Source organism: Pyrus communis, chromosome 5, assembly GCF_041283825.1.
Source record: "Pyrus communis isolate YQ-2024b chromosome 5, ASM4128382v1, whole genome shotgun sequence".
NCBI classification, from domain to species: domain Eukaryota; kingdom Viridiplantae; phylum Streptophyta; class Magnoliopsida; order Rosales; family Rosaceae; genus Pyrus; species Pyrus communis.
In genome coordinates, this window is record NC_142569.1 from 3,176,974 (window position 1) to 3,197,500 (window position 20,527).

General features: G+C 36.9%; 3 protein-coding genes across 5 annotated transcripts; all 3 read left to right on the plus strand.

Annotated features, from left to right (window-relative positions):
• Positions 1-1,449: 1,449 nt before the first annotated feature.
• On the plus strand, positions 1,450-8,709 carry LOC137725367 (RNA helicase family protein). 3 transcript variants are annotated; one of them, XM_088693774.1, is made up of 22 exons: positions 1,450-1,857; positions 2,019-2,093; positions 2,649-2,733; positions 2,907-2,991; positions 3,299-3,368; positions 3,483-3,568; positions 3,869-3,938; positions 4,183-4,278; positions 4,424-4,529; positions 4,707-4,753; positions 4,854-4,937; positions 5,037-5,090; positions 5,374-5,474; positions 5,894-5,984; positions 6,277-6,441; positions 6,758-6,847; positions 7,093-7,164; positions 7,262-7,360; positions 7,443-7,533; positions 7,752-7,801; positions 8,005-8,084; positions 8,315-8,709. In XM_088693774.1, exons 1-22 carry the CDS (start codon positions 1,630-1,632, stop codon positions 8,460-8,462), a joined length of 2,073 nt encoding a protein of 690 aa, XP_088549900.1. In that variant the 5' UTR covers positions 1,450-1,629; the 3' UTR covers positions 8,463-8,709. The 3 variants fall into 3 exon arrangements, with proteins under 3 accessions (XP_088549900.1, XP_068320127.2, XP_068320129.2); XM_068464026.2 differs by having other exon boundaries at positions 7,443-7,529; positions 7,748-7,801; XM_068464028.2 differs by having other exon boundaries at positions 1,598-1,857; positions 2,912-2,991; positions 7,443-7,529; positions 7,748-7,801.
• A 648-nt stretch (positions 8,710-9,357) lies between these two features.
• LOC137725368 (sodium/calcium exchanger NCL2) lies at positions 9,358-16,317 on the plus strand. Its single transcript, XM_088693775.1, has 9 exons — positions 9,358-9,814; positions 10,173-10,247; positions 13,352-13,740; positions 14,100-14,288; positions 14,393-14,574; positions 14,745-14,866; positions 14,960-15,230; positions 15,442-15,750; positions 15,944-16,317. Exons 3-9 carry the CDS (start codon positions 13,368-13,370, stop codon positions 16,190-16,192), a joined length of 1,695 nt encoding a protein of 564 aa, XP_088549901.1. The 5' UTR covers positions 9,358-9,814; positions 10,173-10,247; positions 13,352-13,367; the 3' UTR covers positions 16,193-16,317.
• A 2,050-nt stretch (positions 16,318-18,367) lies between these two features.
• On the plus strand, positions 18,368-20,074 carry LOC137722539 (aspartic proteinase nepenthesin-2-like). The gene is made up of 3 exons (XM_088693231.1): positions 18,368-18,466; positions 18,976-19,375; positions 19,521-20,074. Exons 1-3 carry the CDS (start codon positions 18,368-18,370, stop codon positions 20,072-20,074), a joined length of 1,053 nt encoding a protein of 350 aa, XP_088549357.1.
• Positions 20,075-20,527: the final 453 nt, after the last annotated feature.

The window sequence follows — 20,527 nt, forward strand, 5'->3', positions numbered from 1 at the left end:
CGACAAACTCACCTCAAACAATTGTTTATATATATAGTAAACTTAATTAATAACTCTAATTGAAACAAGAATCCTAATCGAAACACAAAAGATAACACCCTAAAACAAGAAACATAAAACCCAACTTAATCGGGAAATCAAACTTAAAAATACGGAATTAGAATGTCTTTGTTGTGTTTGATGTTGGTGAGTCGATCGGGTGTCTTTCCCTTTTTTTTTATTTTTGTGTTTTCCCTTAGCTGTTCCCTTTCCATAACTTTCCTCCTTAACTTCGACCTTAATTAGTTGTAAATTGTAATGTACCATGAATGATAGAAAGATACGTCAAAGTAAGATTTAGTTTGCTCATTAAGTAACACATGACCAGATCCAAGGGTTGACCGTACGCAGGGCTCCATGCTTCATGCCCTTGATATTATTATTATGTTCGTTGGAAATAATATTTATAATATGATTCTTCATTTTTTTGTCAATATCTAATATTTTGATAGTTTGACGCCTTTTATGTAAACCCTAAATCCTATAAATTAGCTATCTAATGTGAATAATAGATACTTTTATCTCTTCCCATTCTTTCTGTATTCTTTTTTTCTTTTTATATTTTATCTCCAACAAGGATTTGTTTATTGGTAAATTATTTCCATGGCAGTCTTTGGAATGGATTACGTCAGTAATGGGGCTTCAACTATGCCCACCTATACAACAACAATAAAGTCTTATCCTATTAAGTGAGGTAAACTATATGAATCTTAGAACGTCACTGTCTTTGGTTTTGTGCCAAGTCTTCTGTTAGCTCCAAGTATTCCATGTTTTTTCTTGAAGCCTCTGAGTCTTCCTAAGTATTCCTCTATCATTTTTGTCCTGAGTTTCTGTCTCATAATCTCTTTTTTTTTTTTTTTTTTTTTTTAACCGAAGCATCTGTAGGTCGTCGTTACATTTCCAACCACCTTAACCAATTTTCTTTTATCTTATCTTCAATTGTGGCCACTCTTACTTTACTTTGATATCCTTACTTTTAATGTCACCCTTTCTCATGTGCCCACATATCCAACGAGTCATTCGCATTATTAAAAAGGAAAACTATTGAAAATGACTTGAAAACTAACGATAAAGACAAAATAAAGGGTAAAGTGAATAGTACCAGGATTGACTTTTTAGTGTAAAAATGTGGTTTTTCATTAAAGTGAATAGTACCGAGAGATTTTCGTTAAAGTTCCCTTATTAAAAATGTATGAGGGCCCAACTTGACTTGGCCCGCCAAGCCCGAGCAACCGATCCCTAATAGGCGGGCCAATCCAACTAGATTCGGAAAATCAAATAGAAAGCAATAAAAAAACCCATTAAACGAAACTGTCTTCAACGCTTGCAGAGAAGCTAGTTTTTATTGTATGTGAGTGGGCTTAAGGTTAAGACCCAACTCTTCTATTTATCTATATGCTGGTTTCGAGTGGGTTGGGGATTAGGCAAACGAACCAAACGGGGGGCTTGAAAGTCCAAAGACGATGGGTCCAGGTGTTGGAGCCCAACAGTTGGACTGCCCTGCGCGCCGTGTTCGAGCGAGCAGCTACCTGTTAAGCTCTAAAACCCCAACGGAAGAAATCGCCGAGGAAAAAAGCAAGAGCCACAACAATGTCGCAGTTCTGGAAACCAGGGACCGAGAAGCCCCGCCTCGTCGACGACGAAGAGGGCGGTGTCCTTTTCTTCAATTCCCCTTCTGGGTACGCGAACATTGAGCGGCAGAGGCAAAGGCTGCCCGTGTTCCGGTACCGCACTGCCATTCTTTACCTGGTGGAGACTCACGCCACCACGATCATAGTCGGCGAAACGGGCAGCGGCAAAACTACCCAAATTCCTCAGGTTTGCTTCTTTTTTCTGAAACCCAAGACTTTTTTTTCATACCTTTCAATAACCCGAGTGGAGCTTTGGTGTTATCTGTTAGTTTCGAATTCAGAATTTCTATTGAATTGATGAATTGAAGTGAGTTCAAAGTGTTTATGATACGTCTACTGGAATTGCAGTACCTCAAAGAAGCCGGTTGGGCTGACGGAGGGCGGGTTATAGCGTGCACCCAGCCAAGGAGGCTGGCTGTCCAGGTGATTCATTGGTTTTAGCTATTCCCAGTTTATTAAGCATAGCATTGCTTGCATAATTTGTTTCATTAATTTCATCAGGTAGCTATTTCAGATGTGGTATTCAGCTATTCCCAGTTTTACTAAAGTGTTCTAGGTCATCTGAAAGTTGTGGTATTCAGCTATTCCCAGTTTTACTAAAGTGTTCTAAGTCATCTGAAAGTTGTGGTATTTGCGTGAATGTTCAAACTGTGCTTGAAAATCTTCGCATTGAAGATTTCTTATTGCCTGAATTTCAATGTTGAATTAAATGCGTCATCGAACCCTCTTTATCTTTCTTGTTATGCAGCTTTTAGTTTGTAAATACTTTTATAGAGATGTCTCGGTAGAAAGTAATTGGTTCTCCTTTCCTAAGGAAAAAGTGAAACTTTTGGCCACTTTATTTATTTAAACTTACATCCGAACCTGGTAGACATTAAAGATGAAAACTTTATGAATATACACAACTGACAGTAAATGTTATGGACTAATATTGATGGTCTTAACTAGAGCTGATTCTTTAGGTTTCCTTTGATGCAGGCAGTTGCTGCAAGGGTCGCGGAAGAAATGGGGGTCAAGCTTGGGGAGGAAGTTGGCTACACTATAAGATTTGAAGATGTTACAAGTACAATGAGACCCATTATTAATCATTTTAACCTCTGACTTTCTCTTGATGGATTGTCTTTTCACATACCATAGTATCTTTTCACATACCATATCTCTTGTTGGATTGTCTGCAATGCCATTTATCATGTTTGTAGTTCCATGTCGTGAATGATGGTTTTACTGTTCTGGCAGCACAGGGTGTAACTATGATAAAGTTTTTGACTGATGGTGTGCTACTCAGGGAAATGATGGATGATCCTCTTTTGACTAAATATAGGTACTAGCTATCATTTTTGTATAGTATTTACTGCCTTCCTAGAACTGATACAAAAGTGTCTTTAATAATGAGATATGACACACTTGCTGCCCATTCCTTATGGTGTGCAAAGTGAAATTCCATGTCTTTTGACATTGATAGGTTGTGGCTTGTAGAAAATTAACTAGGACTTCTTTCTTTTTTCTTTTGTTTTGTATTTGTTTTTGGTGAAGGGGAGTTATTTGCATGAAAAAGTTGGTTATTAATATTTTACTATCTTTCTGTTAACTTTCATTTTCCTCACAATCTCTTCTGATTTGGTTGTCAGCGTCATAATGGTTGATGAGGCTCATGAAAGGTCTATCGCAACTGACATTTTATTGGGTCTCCTGAAAAAGGTATCAGCTAAAAAAATCATATCCCGTTGCCTCACAAAACAACAAAAGATTTTGGGTTTTTAGCGTTTTCTTTTGGCGTTTTTATGATATGTCTGTTGAATCCTGAAATTCTAGATCCAACGACGCCGACCTGAGCTGCGTCTGGTTATCTCATCTGCCACAATTCAAGCAAAGTCGATGTCTGAATTCTTTCAGCCCAGGTTTGTTTTTAGTATTTGATCACATGATTTTGTTCTTTTGTTCTTTGGGTTACTAGTATGCTATTGCCTGCTTGTGATTAACTAGTTTTCTGTGGATTGTAATCACTGCCCTGAAAAGTGAAAAGTCGGCAAATTTATATTCACACTGTTCTTTACAGGAATATATGATTTGTTGATTTATTGTCGGGGGTAAAATACACCTAGAAATTCTGCCATTACATTTGTCTGTGTATATCATGAGCATTTGTGTATAATAAACTTGAAATGTTAGTGTTGATATCTTGTTTTATGGTAAACCAGAAAAAGTCGTCGCAGACCAGACGGAGAGGATCTTGGGCCAAATATGGAGCCTGCAGTCCTATCAGTTGAGGTAAGTTCCCATAAGATAATGGTTCTCTCTGTCTCTGTCTCTGTCTCTCTGTCTCTTTCTCTGTCTCTGTCTGTCTGTCTGTCTGTCTCTCTCTCTCTCTCTCTCTCTCTCTCTCTCTCTCTCTCTCTCTCTCTCATTCACTCATCGCAGAAGAAACTTTATATGGCAGTGCAAAAAGTTTTGAGCTTACTCTACTGTCAGTTATATAAAAACTGAGACATCAACAAATTCTTTTTGTTTTCAGGGTAGAGGGTTTAATGTACAAATTCATTATGTGGAGGAGCCTGTATCTGACTATCTTCGGGCTGCTGTGTCAACTGTATTATTGATCCATGACCAGGTAGCTGATATTTGGATGACACTAAAATTTTTCTTTGTATAACGAAATGACAGGTTTTCAGTTTGTTACATTCATGAACATCCTGCATGTGTACATGCATATATTTTCAGTTCTACTACAAAACCTTACTGATTTTATTGTATAGGAACCAATGGGAGATATTCTGGTTTTTCTTACTGGTCAAGATGATATTGATGCTGCTGTACAGCTGATTACTGAAGAAGCTCAAAACCGCGGAAAGAACTCATCAGGTGCAGAATCTTTAGCAGATATATTATTACTAATAGTAAATATTTGTTTTAAAAATCCAAGTTCCAAATAGTGTAATTTGGAATAGTAGGGTTTACCGGTTTAGGGTTTAAAAATCTAAAGTTTAAGATTCCGCTACATGCATCAATTTTTATAAGGATTATGTCTTCATGTTTCAGGATTGATGCTTGTGCCGCTCTACTCAGGACTTCCACGTGCTGAGCAGGTTTGCTACACTTTGTGTACTTAGACGAAGTAGACTATTCTTGCTGGCTTGCAAATTTCTTTCAAATTTTGATCTTGGCCTCTATTTTTCTGCTTTTTAGGAGCTGGTGTTCACTCCTACTCCCAGAGGGAAGAGGAAAGTAGTGATATCAACCAATATAGCAGAGACGTCAATAACTTTGGAGGTAACACATACGCTAAATAGGGTGATAGCTGTAAAGTTTTCACTTTGAAGCAATTAGGCACTGCATCATCATCTGGCCATATTCCTTTAATTCGTACAGGGCGTTGTCTATGTTGTTGACAGTGGGTTCTCGAAGCAGCGTTTCTACAACCCGGTATATTCATCATCATCTCTCTCTCTCTCTCTCACACACACACACACACACACACACACAGAGGCACACATTTATTAAAGCGTGTATGTTCATTGCCTGTATATACTGACTGCAGGACTTGCCTTCCTGCCACTTACGTATAAGATTTGCTATGTTGAAGATTGTGTACTTTGTTTGGTTTAATAGGAATCTTTGAACTTGTGATTCTTGCTGACACTGGAACATTGATATCCAAGGCCTATCTGACTGTTCTTATTTTTTACTCTATATCTACTTTTCGTAGATAACAGATATTGAAAATCTGGTAGTGGCACCAATATCCAAGGCATCTGCTAGACAAAGAACTGGTAGGGCTGGAAGAGTTCGGCCTGGGAAATGTTACAGGTCTGCACCCTTTATGGTTATTTTACTTCACTTTGTTGTTCCCGAACTTGTGCCATATTGTGAAAAGACCTATATTATGAAAAGACCTTATGTAATGTGTTAGTTTTGTGGATGCAATTAATTCTAAGACACTCCTCAAAATTTTCGAGAACAGGTATATTATTGTTAAAAGATAAAAAGAAAATCACTTGAGAGTTTAAGTTTATAGACAAGTTATCAATCTTATGCGCCTACAAGATTATTATATTAGCTGACAGAGATATACTTCCCATAAGAAGTAATATGCAACAGATACAGAATAAGTCCTGATACGACTATTTTGATGGATGCTTTATAAACTAATAACCGTTTCTCTTTAAGCTAATTCTGAGTCCTAACAAAGTTGCTTTTCCCCTTTATGTTTCCATGGCTACAACAAGGCTATATACGGAAGAGTATTTTGCAAAGGAAATGTCTGATGAGGGGATTCCAGAGATACAGAGGTCAAATCTTGTGTCCTGTGTGATTCAGGTATTCTCTTATGGTGCAAGGCCATGCTTTTCATTGCCAGTAGGCCTCCATCTGGAGCACCCTGTATATGTCTCAAATATGTGATAAGGCTATCCCATAGTTCTAGGACATACAATAGTCTATGAACTTAATGTTAGAATATCCGTTTCAAATTAATCAAATTTTCCATGAGTCTCATGCCTGCAGACTTAGTGATTCTTTTGTGTGCAATACTTTGATGTTTAATAATTGACTATGAGCTGAGAGCTTTCTTCTGGAATGTAGATGCTAATAGTGTCTTCTTGCCTTCCAGTTAAAAGCCTTGGGAATAGATAATATCCTGGGTTTTGATTGGCCAGCATCTCCTTCTTCCGAAGCAATGGTTCGAGCGCTTGAAGTGCTTTATTCACTTGGAGTCCTAGATGATGATGCAAAACTTACTTCGCCAACTGGATTTCAAATTGCTGAGTTTCCATTGGTACGTTGCAAATGAAATGTGTGATCTTTCTGCTTCTGCATAATAATTCCAGTTTGTTGTCATATTGGATTTGTATGCCACAATTAATGGAATGCAGTATGACAGTTGCATTTCGTTTTTTATATCTCCCACCAATATCTTTTCTTGAACTAACCACCTTCTCAAATGCATTTAGTGAAGCAGTTGTGAAAATACTGGTTTCATATGTCGTTTTTGTCGTCTGAAATTCTTCATATTTTTTTTTAATGTTCACACTTCTGTACGGGTTGCTGTAAATAAGAATTTGACTAATTTGTTTAAATTAAATGTTTTGTAGGAACCAATGATTGCAAAAATGATATTATCTTCAGGTGAACTGGGGTGTTCAGAAGAGATAATTACCATTGCTGCCGTTCTCTCCATTCAAGTAAATCCCATTAATTCTCTTAACACTACTGAATGTTTTGTACATTTTTCTTCTCTCCAACTCACCATTAGAATCAAATTATTGAAGAACAACCTAAATATGCATATATATTTAGGTTGCACATTCGTTACAATAAACCACATTCAGTTTTACAGAAAATATCTCAATTTGTACTTTGTATATGAATGCTACTTGAAAAGAAATCTTCCATTCAGTACTTCACAATTAAAATATTCGTCCTGCAGACTATCTGGGTTTCGGGTAGGGGATCGCAGAAGGAACTGGATGAAGCCAAGTTGAATTTTGCGGCTGCCGAGGTACTAAATTTCAAAATTTTTAATGGAATATATATTCAACTTGTCTAATCTTTCTATGCTTAGTGCTGTCCTGTTTGATATTCTTGATTCCATGCAGGGCGACCACGTGAGTTTCCTAAATGTCTACAAAGGATTTCTTCAGTCTGGTAAATCGCCACAGTGGTGCCATAAGAACTTTGTAAACTACCAAGCCATGGTTTGTATCAGTATTTGGATTGATCAATTTCCCAGACGGTGGTCGATGCACCTTTTTTAAGTGACATGTTTCTTTTGTGCAGAAAAAGGTTATTGAAATTAGAGGACAACTCAGAAGAACGGCTCAGAGATTAGGCATTGTCTTGAAATCTTGTGAAAGAGACACAGTGGTAAGTTTTTTCGATTCAGTATAAAAGCAACAATTCAATTGGCATCAAGCATCCAAAGTTCCCGACCCAAGTAGGATTGATTCATTTTCTTATGGTCCTCATTTGAGAGCATACTTTTCTAGAGACCTGGAAGTTTTATCTTTTTCAATTTTTTTTGGGGTGGTAAAGGGCTTTCTTTTTTCTGGTTTCTGAATGTTTCTACTGTTTACATCTTGCAGGTAGTGAGGAAGGCCATTACTAGTGGGTTTTTCGCTAATGCATGTCGATTAGATGTGAGTAATTTTCTTTATTACTTTTGCACTAATGCCTTATTTCTTTTGGTTTTATGAGTTTCAACCATTTTCTTTCCAGTTAAAACTTTTTTTAGGTTCACCTTGTCCTGTTTTATTAGATTATTATTTTTTTATTATACCATGATGGCTTGTACAAAATTTTCTTACTGTTTGATAACTGTTCCGTTGTCTGAACTCTGAAGGCATCAAGTCACGACGGGAAGTACAAGACTATTAGAGGTTCTCAAGAAGTTTATATTCACCCATCATCCGTGTTATTCAGGTAAGTAAAGAATTATTTACTCAGGCACTGCTTACTGTTCATTTGAATCCCCCCCCTTCCCATCCGTCGCCCCTTTCTTGACTTTAATCGCATATACGTTTCTTAAATTATGCTTCGCCGGACCTAAGCAGCGACGTTTCAACTGTTATTCTTTTCGCCTTTCTGTCACTATCTTTCTATTAGAGCTTAGTTAGACTATCTTAAGCTGTGTTAATTCATTTTGCTTGCAGAGTTAATCCCAAGTCGGTTCTGTACCATTCTCTTGTCTCAACCGACAAGCAGTACATGCGGAATGTGATTTCGATAGATCCTTCTTGGCTCACAGAGGCAGCTCCACATTTTTACCAGCACCAGCGACTCAACTCGATGGTTCGTTAATCCTGCCGTTGGTGTCGGTGTTGCTCGTTATAACCTAATGACCTCGATATAACTTGGTTCTGGAGTTTTGTTGTAAATAAAACGTGCTTACGTTCTTATTAGTAAAATTTACCCAAAAGGATCAACACCATTTCAAATTTGTCTGTAAATTGTATCTTTTACAAGTTTCATTCTTTCTTCCAACCAAATGGACCAACTGTTTCAAACAAAACCATTCACTAATGGATTAGGTTGAATTGGAGTGTTATTACCTCGCCACTTGCATGCTCATTTTCAGTTCTTTTATTTATTTAATATTTAATTTTTATAATGACTCGTTTGAAAGTGCTTTTAAATTGAATGAAAGCGTTTTTTATGAAATTATTTTTGGGTTCAAAAGCACTTTTAAGTGCTTTCTACAAGAAGCATCAGTTATGTGCTTCTTGCAGAAAGTATTTCAAGTGTTTTTTTTTTTAATTCATTTGCATTTTAGTCATTGATTGATTCAAAAAACACTTTTGATGAAAGTACTTTTAATCACTTATAAAAATACTTTCAAACGAGTAAAAAATTTTGTTTTTAGTTTTAGAAAGAATCTCATCTTGCTCTTATCACAACATCACAATATTAAAAATAATCGGGAGTCGAGCGCTAAACTGTTGAGATTAGGGCTGGAAAAAAATCCCAAAAATCCCAAACCAAACCGAAAAAATCCCGATCCCAAACCAAAAAAATCCCAAACCAAAATTCCCGAAAATTTCGGTATGTAATCCCGAACCAAACCGAAATTTTCGGTATGGGATTCGGTATTACATCTCCATTTTTTCGGTATTCCCATACCGAATAGAAATAAATATTATATATATATATATTATTTTTTAATTATAAGAGAATTATTTCAACCGTTCATTGTTTTAGATTTAATCTGTGCCGTTCATTTGTTTTTAGGTTAGATCCCATTTCAATTTTCACTTCCGTAGCTTGAAGTTGAAACGCAGGCAGCCATAAGCTTCTGGGTTTGCCGAGCGTTGAAGAGAGGTTCAAGAGGAAGAGAGGTTCTTTGATGTTGAATGTGCTTCTGGGTTCATCAGGCACTTAACCTTCACGAATCGTCTCCGACACGAATCGCTGGGTGGTGGTGATTCTTTGATGTTGAATGTGCTTCTGTGTTTGCCGAGCGTTGAAGAGAGGTTCAAGAGGAAGAGGAAGATGATGAAGGGGAGTTGGCAAGGCAGAGGGCTAGGGATATGAGATTTAGCTGGGGGAAATTCAATAAGGATGAGTTTGATATCGACCCGATTTTTCCAACTCAATCTTCTTGCAGCGATTTGGTTTTTTCGACTGAGTCATTCAATGATTCAGTTGTGAAAATGGTAAGATTTGATTTTTTCGACTGATTTTTTCGACTGAGTCATTCAATGATTCTATTGCAAGAAACTGATAAAATTAAAATTGTAGGGATTAGGTGAATTCTTGTTATCTTTGTGTTGGTTCGGCCAAATTGACCAAGTTTTATGCTGGATTCTAGATCTCTCTCGGACAAATTAAGAAATTTACACAAATCTGTTTTAATCTCTTAAGTTTTTAATTAATTTGATTTCTTAATGGTCAACATTAGTCTTAATAGTAATTAAATAATCAACAACATATTCATACGTATGATTTCTTTGTCTGTTATATATTTTGAGTTATTTTTCTCACAACCATATATTTTCTATGTTGAATGCTCAGATTTTTGAACCATTGACGAGGAGACGCTTTGTATTAATCTCCAGAAACTCGAAAGCTCACGGTTGAGCTTCACCGGTAAGTTTCGAATCCGAAGTCCAAACCTTTTTGTTTCTCAAATTTTCACATACTCTGTTTTGTCCAGCTGAAAATGTTAGACGTAAAATTTGTACCAATCATTTCTATTCTCCACAGAAAAATTAAATCTTTACATCTTCTTATTGCTCTTGTGTGCATCAAATTGGTACCTGAGTTATGAATCACCTTAAGATAAGTACCTTTCACTAGGAGGTGGCATGCATCTATGTTGCTGAAATTGATAATGTGGAAATGCCTTATGTTAAATGAAATGCCTTATGTGGAAATGCCTTATGTTAAATGCCTTATGTTAAATCTTTACATTAAATTGATAATGTGGCATGCATCCCTGATTATCTTTCTGAGGGCCAAACTTTGATCACAAGAGTTTTTATACAACACCAAAAACCTTACCAAATTAATCATTTTTAACACGGAACTCCTCTCTTTCTTTTTTTTGGTTGAAAACATGGCTAAAAGCTTGAGTCCAAACATGGCTAAAAGAACTTAATTTTAGCCCAAAAACATAATATGTCAAATTTTAGCCCAAAAACATAATATGTCAAATTTTAGTCCAAAAGCCCAAAAACATTTCGGGATTCCCGATTTGTCCCGAAATCCCGAAATTATTTCGGGATTCCCGAAAATTGGGATTCCCGAAAATTTGGTTTGGGATTGGTATTGAATTTGGGATTCCCAAAAATTTCAGTTTGGGAATCGGGACAAGGGTTTCGGTATGGGATCCCATACCGAACCACCCCTAGTTGAGATAGTTAGTATTCTCCATAAAATTACGTAAAAGTAAATTTTAATGAGAAGTCATCCTTTACGATATCTCACTCCTTCCCTATCGAACCGCCTCTCTCTGCGGCTTCACCATTGGAGGGTTCTTGGTAAGCCATCGAATTGCAAATGAACTCAGGGCAGATGGAGTTAATTTGGCTGTTTATGTTTGGTTTGCTTGCTTATTGATACACTTCACTGTGTCATACATGCTGTGACATCTAAATTTTCTTTTGCTCCAAATTTTTTATTAAATGATTTAGAGCTTCTTTGAAAGTGCTTATAAAATGATTGAAAGCGCAAAATTATTTTTGGATTCTAAAAGCACTGAAAACGATTTTCCAGAATTTGCTTACATTTTTACTAACGATTTTTGGTTCCACAAACACTTTAATCAAAAGTACTTTTAATCATTTTAAAAGTACATCCAAACAAGTCATTGACAATAAAATTTCTAAAATGCTTATTCAACCCATTACTAGTGGATGTACATGGGTATTTAGACGGCTACTTGGTCCTTGTAGAGCATTGCTTTGACCATAAGATTACTACTATAAGATATGTGTGTTGGGCCAGTTAGTCGAGTGGTGTGCATGTACTTTTATGTTCAAGTTCAAATCAACCTTCACGTAAATCAGAATAGTTTAAAATAGCGTATTGTTTAAAAAGTAATCTTGATTATCCTAACTACTAGTACAGATCTTGTCATATGCATGGGATACAAAACTCCTTGTATTGATGAAGAAAGAAAAAACTAGAAAGTAAGCTATTTCTCCAATATAAATCAACCCACCTGTACCACTGTGCAGTCTGCAGACCAAGTTGGCATTTAAAATATGCTCAGTACTTTGATTATTTAATTCGGATTCCGTAGATAATTAGAACTACAGCTCACTGATGAAGCTTCATATGGATTTGTGTTGGTAGCTAGGCTATATTATTAATTCGTTTCTACATACTATGCGTTGGAATCATGACATGTTAGTATGTTAGTCTTCTCCTCGGGTGAATACTTGTTTTAATTGATAAGAGTCATAAGATGATATATGTTTTAAAAGGCAAATTGTAGCAATGGTCTATCAATTAAAAATTCGTGATTATTGGTCTCTTAACTCATCAAAATATGTAGTTATGATCATTTTTGTTAATTCCGCCAAAATAAGTCACATGCCACACATATAAGGCTAAACAAAGTGTATCATGGTTGTGGGGATACATTATCAGTTTGTCCGTGGAGTCCATCCACCATGGCTCCTTGTCCTCCTCGGCGCGCTCTAGGTTGCTGGAAGAGAATTGCGGGAAGTGGTACGAGGAAAGAGGCTGTCAACGACAGGGAAGGAGACAATGCCATTTTGGATGTGTTGAAGGTGTAAAGGAGGCATGGCATGGAGGGTCGAGGGAAGCGTGTCATGGTTGTGGGGTATTTTTGGTTTTTTATATTTTCTCCTTTATTCAGCCTCATGTGTGGCACGTGACTAATTTTGATGGATATGCTGATTGAATTGATGAAAATGATCATAGCTACACGTTTTAATGAGTTAAGGGACCAATAGTTATATATGTGAGCGACCATTGCTCCAATTTAGTTAGAGTTGAGGGACCGTTGTTACAATTTTCTCATTTGATTCCCATATTTGGCCCTTAATTCAGCCTCATGTGCGTGACAAATGACTTATTTTGATGAAAAATCTGACGGAGTTGACAAAAATGATCATAGTTACATGGTTTTATAAGTTAAAGGACCAATGACCACATATTTTTAGTTGATGCACCATTGCTTTAATTGGGTTAAAGTTGAAGGAACATTACTACAATTTCTTCTATTTTAAACTATTTTATCGAGAAGGAGATTTGATCTTTGGATGCAAAAATACATGCACATTGTTCTGACCAACTAGCCTCTTTGGATGCAAAAATACATGCACATTGTTCTGACCAACTAGCCTAACTTATATGTGCATAATTAGATGCATGTGTACATTAATATTTACAGTGATTCATTGCTTATATATTAATCCAAAACTATGCAATAATTAATGGCATTGTGGAGCAAGTATAGAAGAATATATTTGGTAAAATTATTTTAAAATCCAAATAGGCAGGTAGCTTTTTCTGCAAACCTGCTACATTCTATAAATTACCAACTTTTGTTCGTACTTGTTCAAAATCTATAGGAAGGAAAAGAGGGATTTTGCTCATGTCACACATGTTTGAGTTTTTTGTCCATTTTTTCTGATGCCACAATTTGCATGGTATTGATCTCCATTCAAACCTAAACAAGTAGCAAGTTTTCCTTCTCATTCACATTTTTTCATTTACAGAGCTGTGTCTCTGGATATGTCTAGACAAGTTTTGTTCATCATTTTCCTGGTCCTCCAACTAGTCCATTTGGGAAGTGGCCGGATTGTCAGAGACTCCGGTCTTATATCCGATGGAATAAATGACGTAATAAGCCAATCTTCAATCCTCGAAGCACCGAATCTTAAAGCAGATTCTGCGACTTGTGAACCAACTTATGGCTTCTTGCCTTGTGCAACGTCAGTTTGGGGGCTGCTTTTCCTAATAATCGTCTACGAGGTCTTACTTTCCCTTGCAGATCAGTATGTTTCAAAAGGATCTGAATTCTTTTTTGAATTGTTTGGAACTGGTATCTTTGGTGCTAGTGCTTTCCACATGCTTGGCTTGATTCCACAAGTTGGAATGGTTCTTGGTAAGCTCCTTAATTTCTTGCTCCATCTCAATGAAATCTATTATGCTATATTGTTTGTATGAATACTACTAAAAAATAAGTCCCTCCAAACTTCGTTTCATAATTATAGACAAGTAAAGCACCATTTTGAAGGGAAAAAAAAAAAAAAAAATCGTCCGAGTATTTCTCACTGCGTTAACAAGTGTTAATTTGGGGAACTACAATTATAAAAAAATGTGAAGTCAACAATGATATGTAATATGTCTTGTAAATTCATGACAAAGATTCATGATAAATGTTCAGAAGTTCTGGTTTATAATCAAAGTAGAAATACAGACATGTAATAAATTAATAACAAAAATTCACATTTTGTTCTCCAGTTACCGGAGTTACAGCAACTTCAACAACTGTGGAGGAAATGGCAGAAATGAGCATGGGCATGCTTGCAGGATCAACAATCATGATTCTTACCCTAATTTGGGGTTCTGTTGTTGCTTTCGGCAGCTACGACCTCTCGGATTCTCAAACTTCATCAAATCCAGAAAATAAGAAACCCTTCAGTTTAACTGGTTTACTTCTTATCTGATTTCCACAACCACTAATCAACACACTCACTGAGACAAAAAGATCTAAAATAAGATAACTTGATGTATAAGTAAACATGGCTGTGCAGGTTCTGGTGTAAGAACTGATGTCGAAACCCAAGATACTGCAAGAATCATGATGCTGTCGTTGATCCCATTTCTCATTCTTCAACTTGCAAAAATCTTGACTTCAACCAGAGCAGTTCGAGTTGTGATCTTAGTTTCTTTACTGATTGCATCTGCATTCCTTGTCAATTACTTCATCTACCAGGTAACACAAAATTTCAAGAACATAAAATTTGCCTCGGCAATACTTAGTTGAACGACTGAAATAATAAGAATCCGAAGAAAACTTTTGATTGTTTAAGCAATGATGAACTCAGTATAAGTTAGAAATGTTGTATTTGTGAACTTCTTAACTGATAGAAAACAATTATGCAGTTCTTTCAGCCATGGATTCAGAGCAGAAGGCATGAATATTTGATGCGTAAATACAGACCGGAAAACATACTGCCAAGTCTTCTGACAGTACGCGGAAACCCTAATGTATCCAACATAAAAGGGTAAGTACCCAGTTTCTGTTTTTAGTTCACTCCACCTGAATCACTGAAATGCCATGATCTCATCATTTAGTCGTTTTCTAAATTTATTTGCAGGCTGTTCCATAGAATAGACAAGAATCATAGCACATACATATCAGCAGATGAACTTAGAGCATTGATCCTAGGAATACAAATAGAAGAATTTGGTCTGGATGACGATGATTATGTAGCAGAAGTGATGAAGCAATTTGATATCTCTGGCGACGCTCAAATAGCTGAGACGGACTTTGTGAATGGAATCTCAAAATGGATTAATCCAGTTATGCCCTCTGCCAACAGTAAAGGTCATGAACATAAATCGCTTTTCAGAAGAAATAATTCAAAGGTATAAGTTCAGCCCTAGTAGGACTATAAATATATTTTTGACAAATGATATTTTACTTTAAACTAATGTAAAACCGCGGGAAGAGGGACTTGAAATTACCTGCATAGGGGAGGAGCACATTTGCTCTGATGCCCACGTTTTCCTGATAGGACTATATTTCAATGCTTAGAAAAACTAGATTTTCATCCGGGTCATTAAATTGCCCTTGCAGAATGAGAAAACTAAGGAAGATCAGCAGACGCCGCTGATCTCTAAGAAAAAGAAGACTAAGGGTGCTGATAAATCGTGGATGAATCTCCCGAAGGCTGTTTTTCTAATTATTCTAGGAACTGCCATGACGGTTTTTCTTTCAATGCCGCTCATGGTAAGTCTCCAAGAGTTCTCCACAGCTGCAAGCATCCCTTCTTTCGTGGTCTCTTATGTTGTGATACCCTTGTCTACAAACTACAGACTGGCACTAATGTCAGTAACGTCTGCCAGAGACAGAACGGAGAATGCAATTTCTTTAACACTTTCTGAGGTCTGTTTCTCTCCATAAACTCAAATATATTGTTTTAACTACTATTACACACTTAAGCGTCTGATGATGTAAGATACTTATTTTCACCGATTTCTACTCCAAAAATCCGTCCCTAACACTTTTGGTGAGCCAAAACACAACACTGGAACCTCATATAATCAACATTATCTAACATTTGAATTGTTCTCTGCAGATTTACAACGCGGCGTTCATGAACAACATTTCGGGGTTGGTCGTATTTTTGGCCCTTGTTTACATACGCAATTTATCATGGGACGTCTCTGCTGAAGTTTTAGTTGTTTTACTTATTTCGACAGCGGTTGGTCTTTCTGCCAGCTTCAGCAGAAAGTTCCCATTTTGGACAAGCATTCTAGCATACACTCTGTACCCCCTATCACTGCTTCTGCTTTATGTTCTTGTCGCTGTTATCGGATGGTCTTAAGCCAGCAGTTTCGTTGCTAATCAAACACAAACTTTACATGTTCTTCTCTATTTGAATTCAGCATATAACCTATGCATTGTATTAGATAGTTGTTGGTGGTAAGTACCAATATTATTGCAGAAAAATTTGCTTTTCGTTGTCGCCAATAACAATATACTAAATGTTACAATGTGGAAGTCAGACTTGTGGCCAGGAGAAGGTTGAAATGCATCTGTGAATCTTTCCGGCCCCCATAATGAATGGATAACCATAGTTTGCCACCAATTGTCTCCCTTGTAAAAAAGAAGAAAAAATAACTAAATGTTACACCAAATATAATTTAGACTGTAAATCAAAACACTAACTAAAAGATACGCACCGATTTGCCCCAACTTGGGGCTAGTACATCTTCTCTCACAAAATCAGTTGTTTGGGCACTAAACTTACTTCAAAAAGCTTCATTCAACCCTTAAGATTCTATTCTCTGTCATATAGACGGCAAATTCCTATTAATTGAAAAAAGAAAAACAAAACAAATCAAAACCAAGTAAGCAAGCTTAGAGTAATCTTAGATCACAAATAAAGTTAGAAATTTAAAACTTAAAGTAAGGAATCCTAATAAGATTTACTCTTAGATCACAAATAAAGGCACAACAGAATCCTAATAAGATTTACTCTTAGATCACAAATAAAGTTAGAAATTTAAAACTTAGAGTAATCTTAGAGTAATCTTAGATCACAAATAAAGTTACTCTTAGATCAAAACCAAGTAAGCATTCTTATTGCCAAATTTCTAACTTTATTTGTGATCTAAGATTACTCTAAGCTTGCTTATTTGGCTTTGATTTGTTTTGTTTTTCTTTTTTTCAATTAATAGGAATTTGTCGTCTATATGACAGAGAATAGAATATTAAGGGTTGAATGAAGCTTTTTGAAGTAAGTTTAGTGCCCAAATCATTAAAAACAAAAAGTTTAAGATTACTTAGTAAGAGTAAATCTAAGATAGTAATCTAAGATTACTCTAAAATTATAGTAAATCTAAGATACTATAGAATCCTAATAAGATTTACTTTAAGTTTTAAATACTAAGAGTAAATCTTATTTGTGCCTTTGGTTTTGATCTAAGAGTAATTTTAGAGTAACTTAGTAATGTGATTGTGTAAATCTTATTAGGATTCTATAGTATCTTTTAGATAGTTGATTCAGTTGTAATACCTAAAAAGTAAGGAATTTACTTTCTTACTACTATTAACAAAGGCACAACAGGAGTGAGATAAGACACACACCTCAAAATTTACCGAATCTCTCACTCTCTATTGTTGCCACACCTCTCTCTGGTTCTATAATTCTTCAGTTAAATATGTTTACAACAGTACTTATATAAGTTTTTTCTTTCTTTAAATGTCTTTTGTGTTTCCAACATGCCTTTATTTTATTCATTATAAAAACTTACCTAAGACATTTAAAAAAAAAAAAAAAAAAAAAAAAAAAAACTAGACAAGGGATATTATGCCAAGTTAACACGTGAAAATTAATAACCACGAACTGGTGGCCCAGTGGTAAATGACGGATTGCGAGACTTATTTCAAACTAAAAACTAGAGGTTTTGGGTTCGAAACCCGCTTCTGGTGTGGAAGCTAGACTTGTGGCCAGGAGGAGGCTGAAATACCTTTGTGAGTCTTCTCTGCCCTCGGAAGGGGTGGATAACCGTGGTTTGCCACCAGTTATCCCTCTTTAAAAAAGAAACACGTGAAAATTAATTAGTTGCTAATCCAGTTAAAATTTTCATTATAAAAGCATCATGCAGTCTTTACTATTCCGTGTTAGTGGAGTAGCTAAGGAAAATAATCTCTCTTAAGCTTAGTAATTGGCCGATAGAACCTCCATCTATCCCCGTATATGGGACCTTCTCGAAAAAAACAAAAGACCGGATATTTGATATTGATTTCATGAGGCCACTTCGCGATATTGTGCCAATTCCAGTTTTGAACTACCGCAGACTTGTTTGAGGAGTCTCTGGCATGGATTTCTGAGTCGAGTCCGATGGTTTAACCGGGCAAAGGGATCATCATAAGACTTTAAGCGCACCTGGGGCCATCCCTCCAAAAGCCCCACATCCTGTAGTTGTTGATTCCGAAAAAAAATCCTATTTATTTCATAACCTTGCTAATCTGGTGGTTGATGATGCGGATGAAAATGGATCCAGCTTTGGAGCAAGGTATGATCTCTGTTGACAGTTCTTCTGTTCAGAATGGAACAAGTGGTAGTCTAGCCTCTTCTCATACTGGAGAGTTTGTTTGTATTCCTAATTTGGAGAGATTTTTTATATTCCTGATTTAGAGAGATTCTTAGTTGTACACAACTCTACACGCTTGTATATATAAGCCTTTGTACTATGAATAGAATTATGGAGATTATAATTTTACATTCCGCCTCAGTGTTCATTCCCATTGTGTTATAGGTTAATCAGTAAGATAATATCTCGAAGTGCAACAAAAATGGCAGAAGCAACAATCAACCCTCTTTTCCTCTCCCTACTATCAACTTTGTTAGTAGCCCTAATACCACCATGCCACAGAGTCACTGCAAAACCTGATGGCTTGACCCTTAAGCTAATCAGTCGAAACTCCCCAGAGTCACCTTTCTACGCCAAACCTCACTTATGAACAAAGAACTTGCCCACCAGTCTATATATAGCACGTGCCCAATACCTAAAAACCATGACCACCTTAGCATCTAAAAAAATTCAAACACTTGATCCCTTCACTCCTGAAACAGTCCGCATGATCTTTCACAATTTTCAGGACTTGGCATCCTACCACGTCAGAATCGGGGTAGGCACACTTTCTACTGCTCCGCAATACAAATCATACAACCTTTTGGTGGACACAGGGAGCGATCTCAATTGGCTCCAATGCGATGGATGTCGCACCCACCATTGCTTTAAATCGGTAGATGAACCGTTTCCTAGCAGCGCTTCTTCTTCATATAAGCCTCTGCCGTGCAGAAACCACCCACTTTGCGAGGCTGACTGTGAAGGAGCGTTTTGTGCCTTTATAAGACCCTATGGTGACGGCCATACCACTGTTCAAGGTGTTCTTGCATCTGAAACGTTCAGTTTTGAGAGCAATACTGGCCTTCCGTGCAGTAGAGAGCTTGTTCGAGATTTAGTGTTTGGTTGCAACATGGACAACACTGGGGTACGTATGTTATACAGAACGTCAATTTTTTATTTATTTAGGGGGTTTTGATAATTATTTTTGTTTTCAGTTTCAGGTGCGTATAAGCCTATGTTAATTTTGTCCTAATTGTCAGGTTGCATTTGATAAAGACGGCAATCAAATGTAAGGTATACTGGGTCATGGTTTTGGTTCGCGGTCGTTTGTAACTCAATTGCAATCCGCTGGCCAAAGCGACGGCCGGTTCTCGTACTGCTTCAGACTCGAACGACAAGCGGGCCCTACCTTTTCATTCCTCAAATTTGGCGCGGACATAGTGGAAAAACCCGACCTAAGTGTGACAGCATTGAGGAAATACAACGACGCGTCATTGTACTACGTAAACTTACTAGGAATAAGCATCATGGGCGGTAGGCTTAACATTCCGCCAGAGGTTTTTGCCGTTCAACCTGACAGAACCGGGGGAACTATAATTGACTCAGGCCAGCCAATGACTACGCTTCTGAAGCCTGCTTATTTTGTGTTAGTGAAGGGTATAGAAGCAGTGTTCGCAGCGATGGGGGAAGCAATCGTGAGGAAGATCCCTAGTAGATTTCCGCCTTTGGAGCCGCGCTACGAGGTGGTGAATAAGCAAGCTTTTACGGGGTATCCGTGGATCACGTTTCGACAACAATGCCGATCTGTATTTGGAGTATGGGGCTACTTTCTTTGTTGTGGAGAATGAGTCTGGAAACATGGAGTTTTGCTTGGCAATACGTCCTGAGCTAGATAATCATGGTTTGAATTCAATTGGAGCGTTCCAACAGATCAATTCCCGCTTCATATATGACACAAAAGGTTTCAAATTGTTTTTTGGTCCGGAGAATTGTTTCGAGAGTTCCTAATATGTGAGATGATTAAAATTTAGCTGAGTGCTTAATTTTCTCAAAAATTAGTTGAGTGCTTAATTTTCTCCTACTAGGGTTTAACTAGCTAGTTGGCCTTTGAAGGACCATTTCTCCCAATTGGATTAACTTTAAGGGACCATTGCTACAATTTTTCTCCTTTAATTTTCCATATTTTTCCATTCATTCAGCCTCACGTGCGTGACATGTGACTCATTTTGACGAAAGTTCTAACGAAATTGACAAAAAGGATCATAACTGCACGTTTGGATAAGTTAAGAGACTAATGGTCA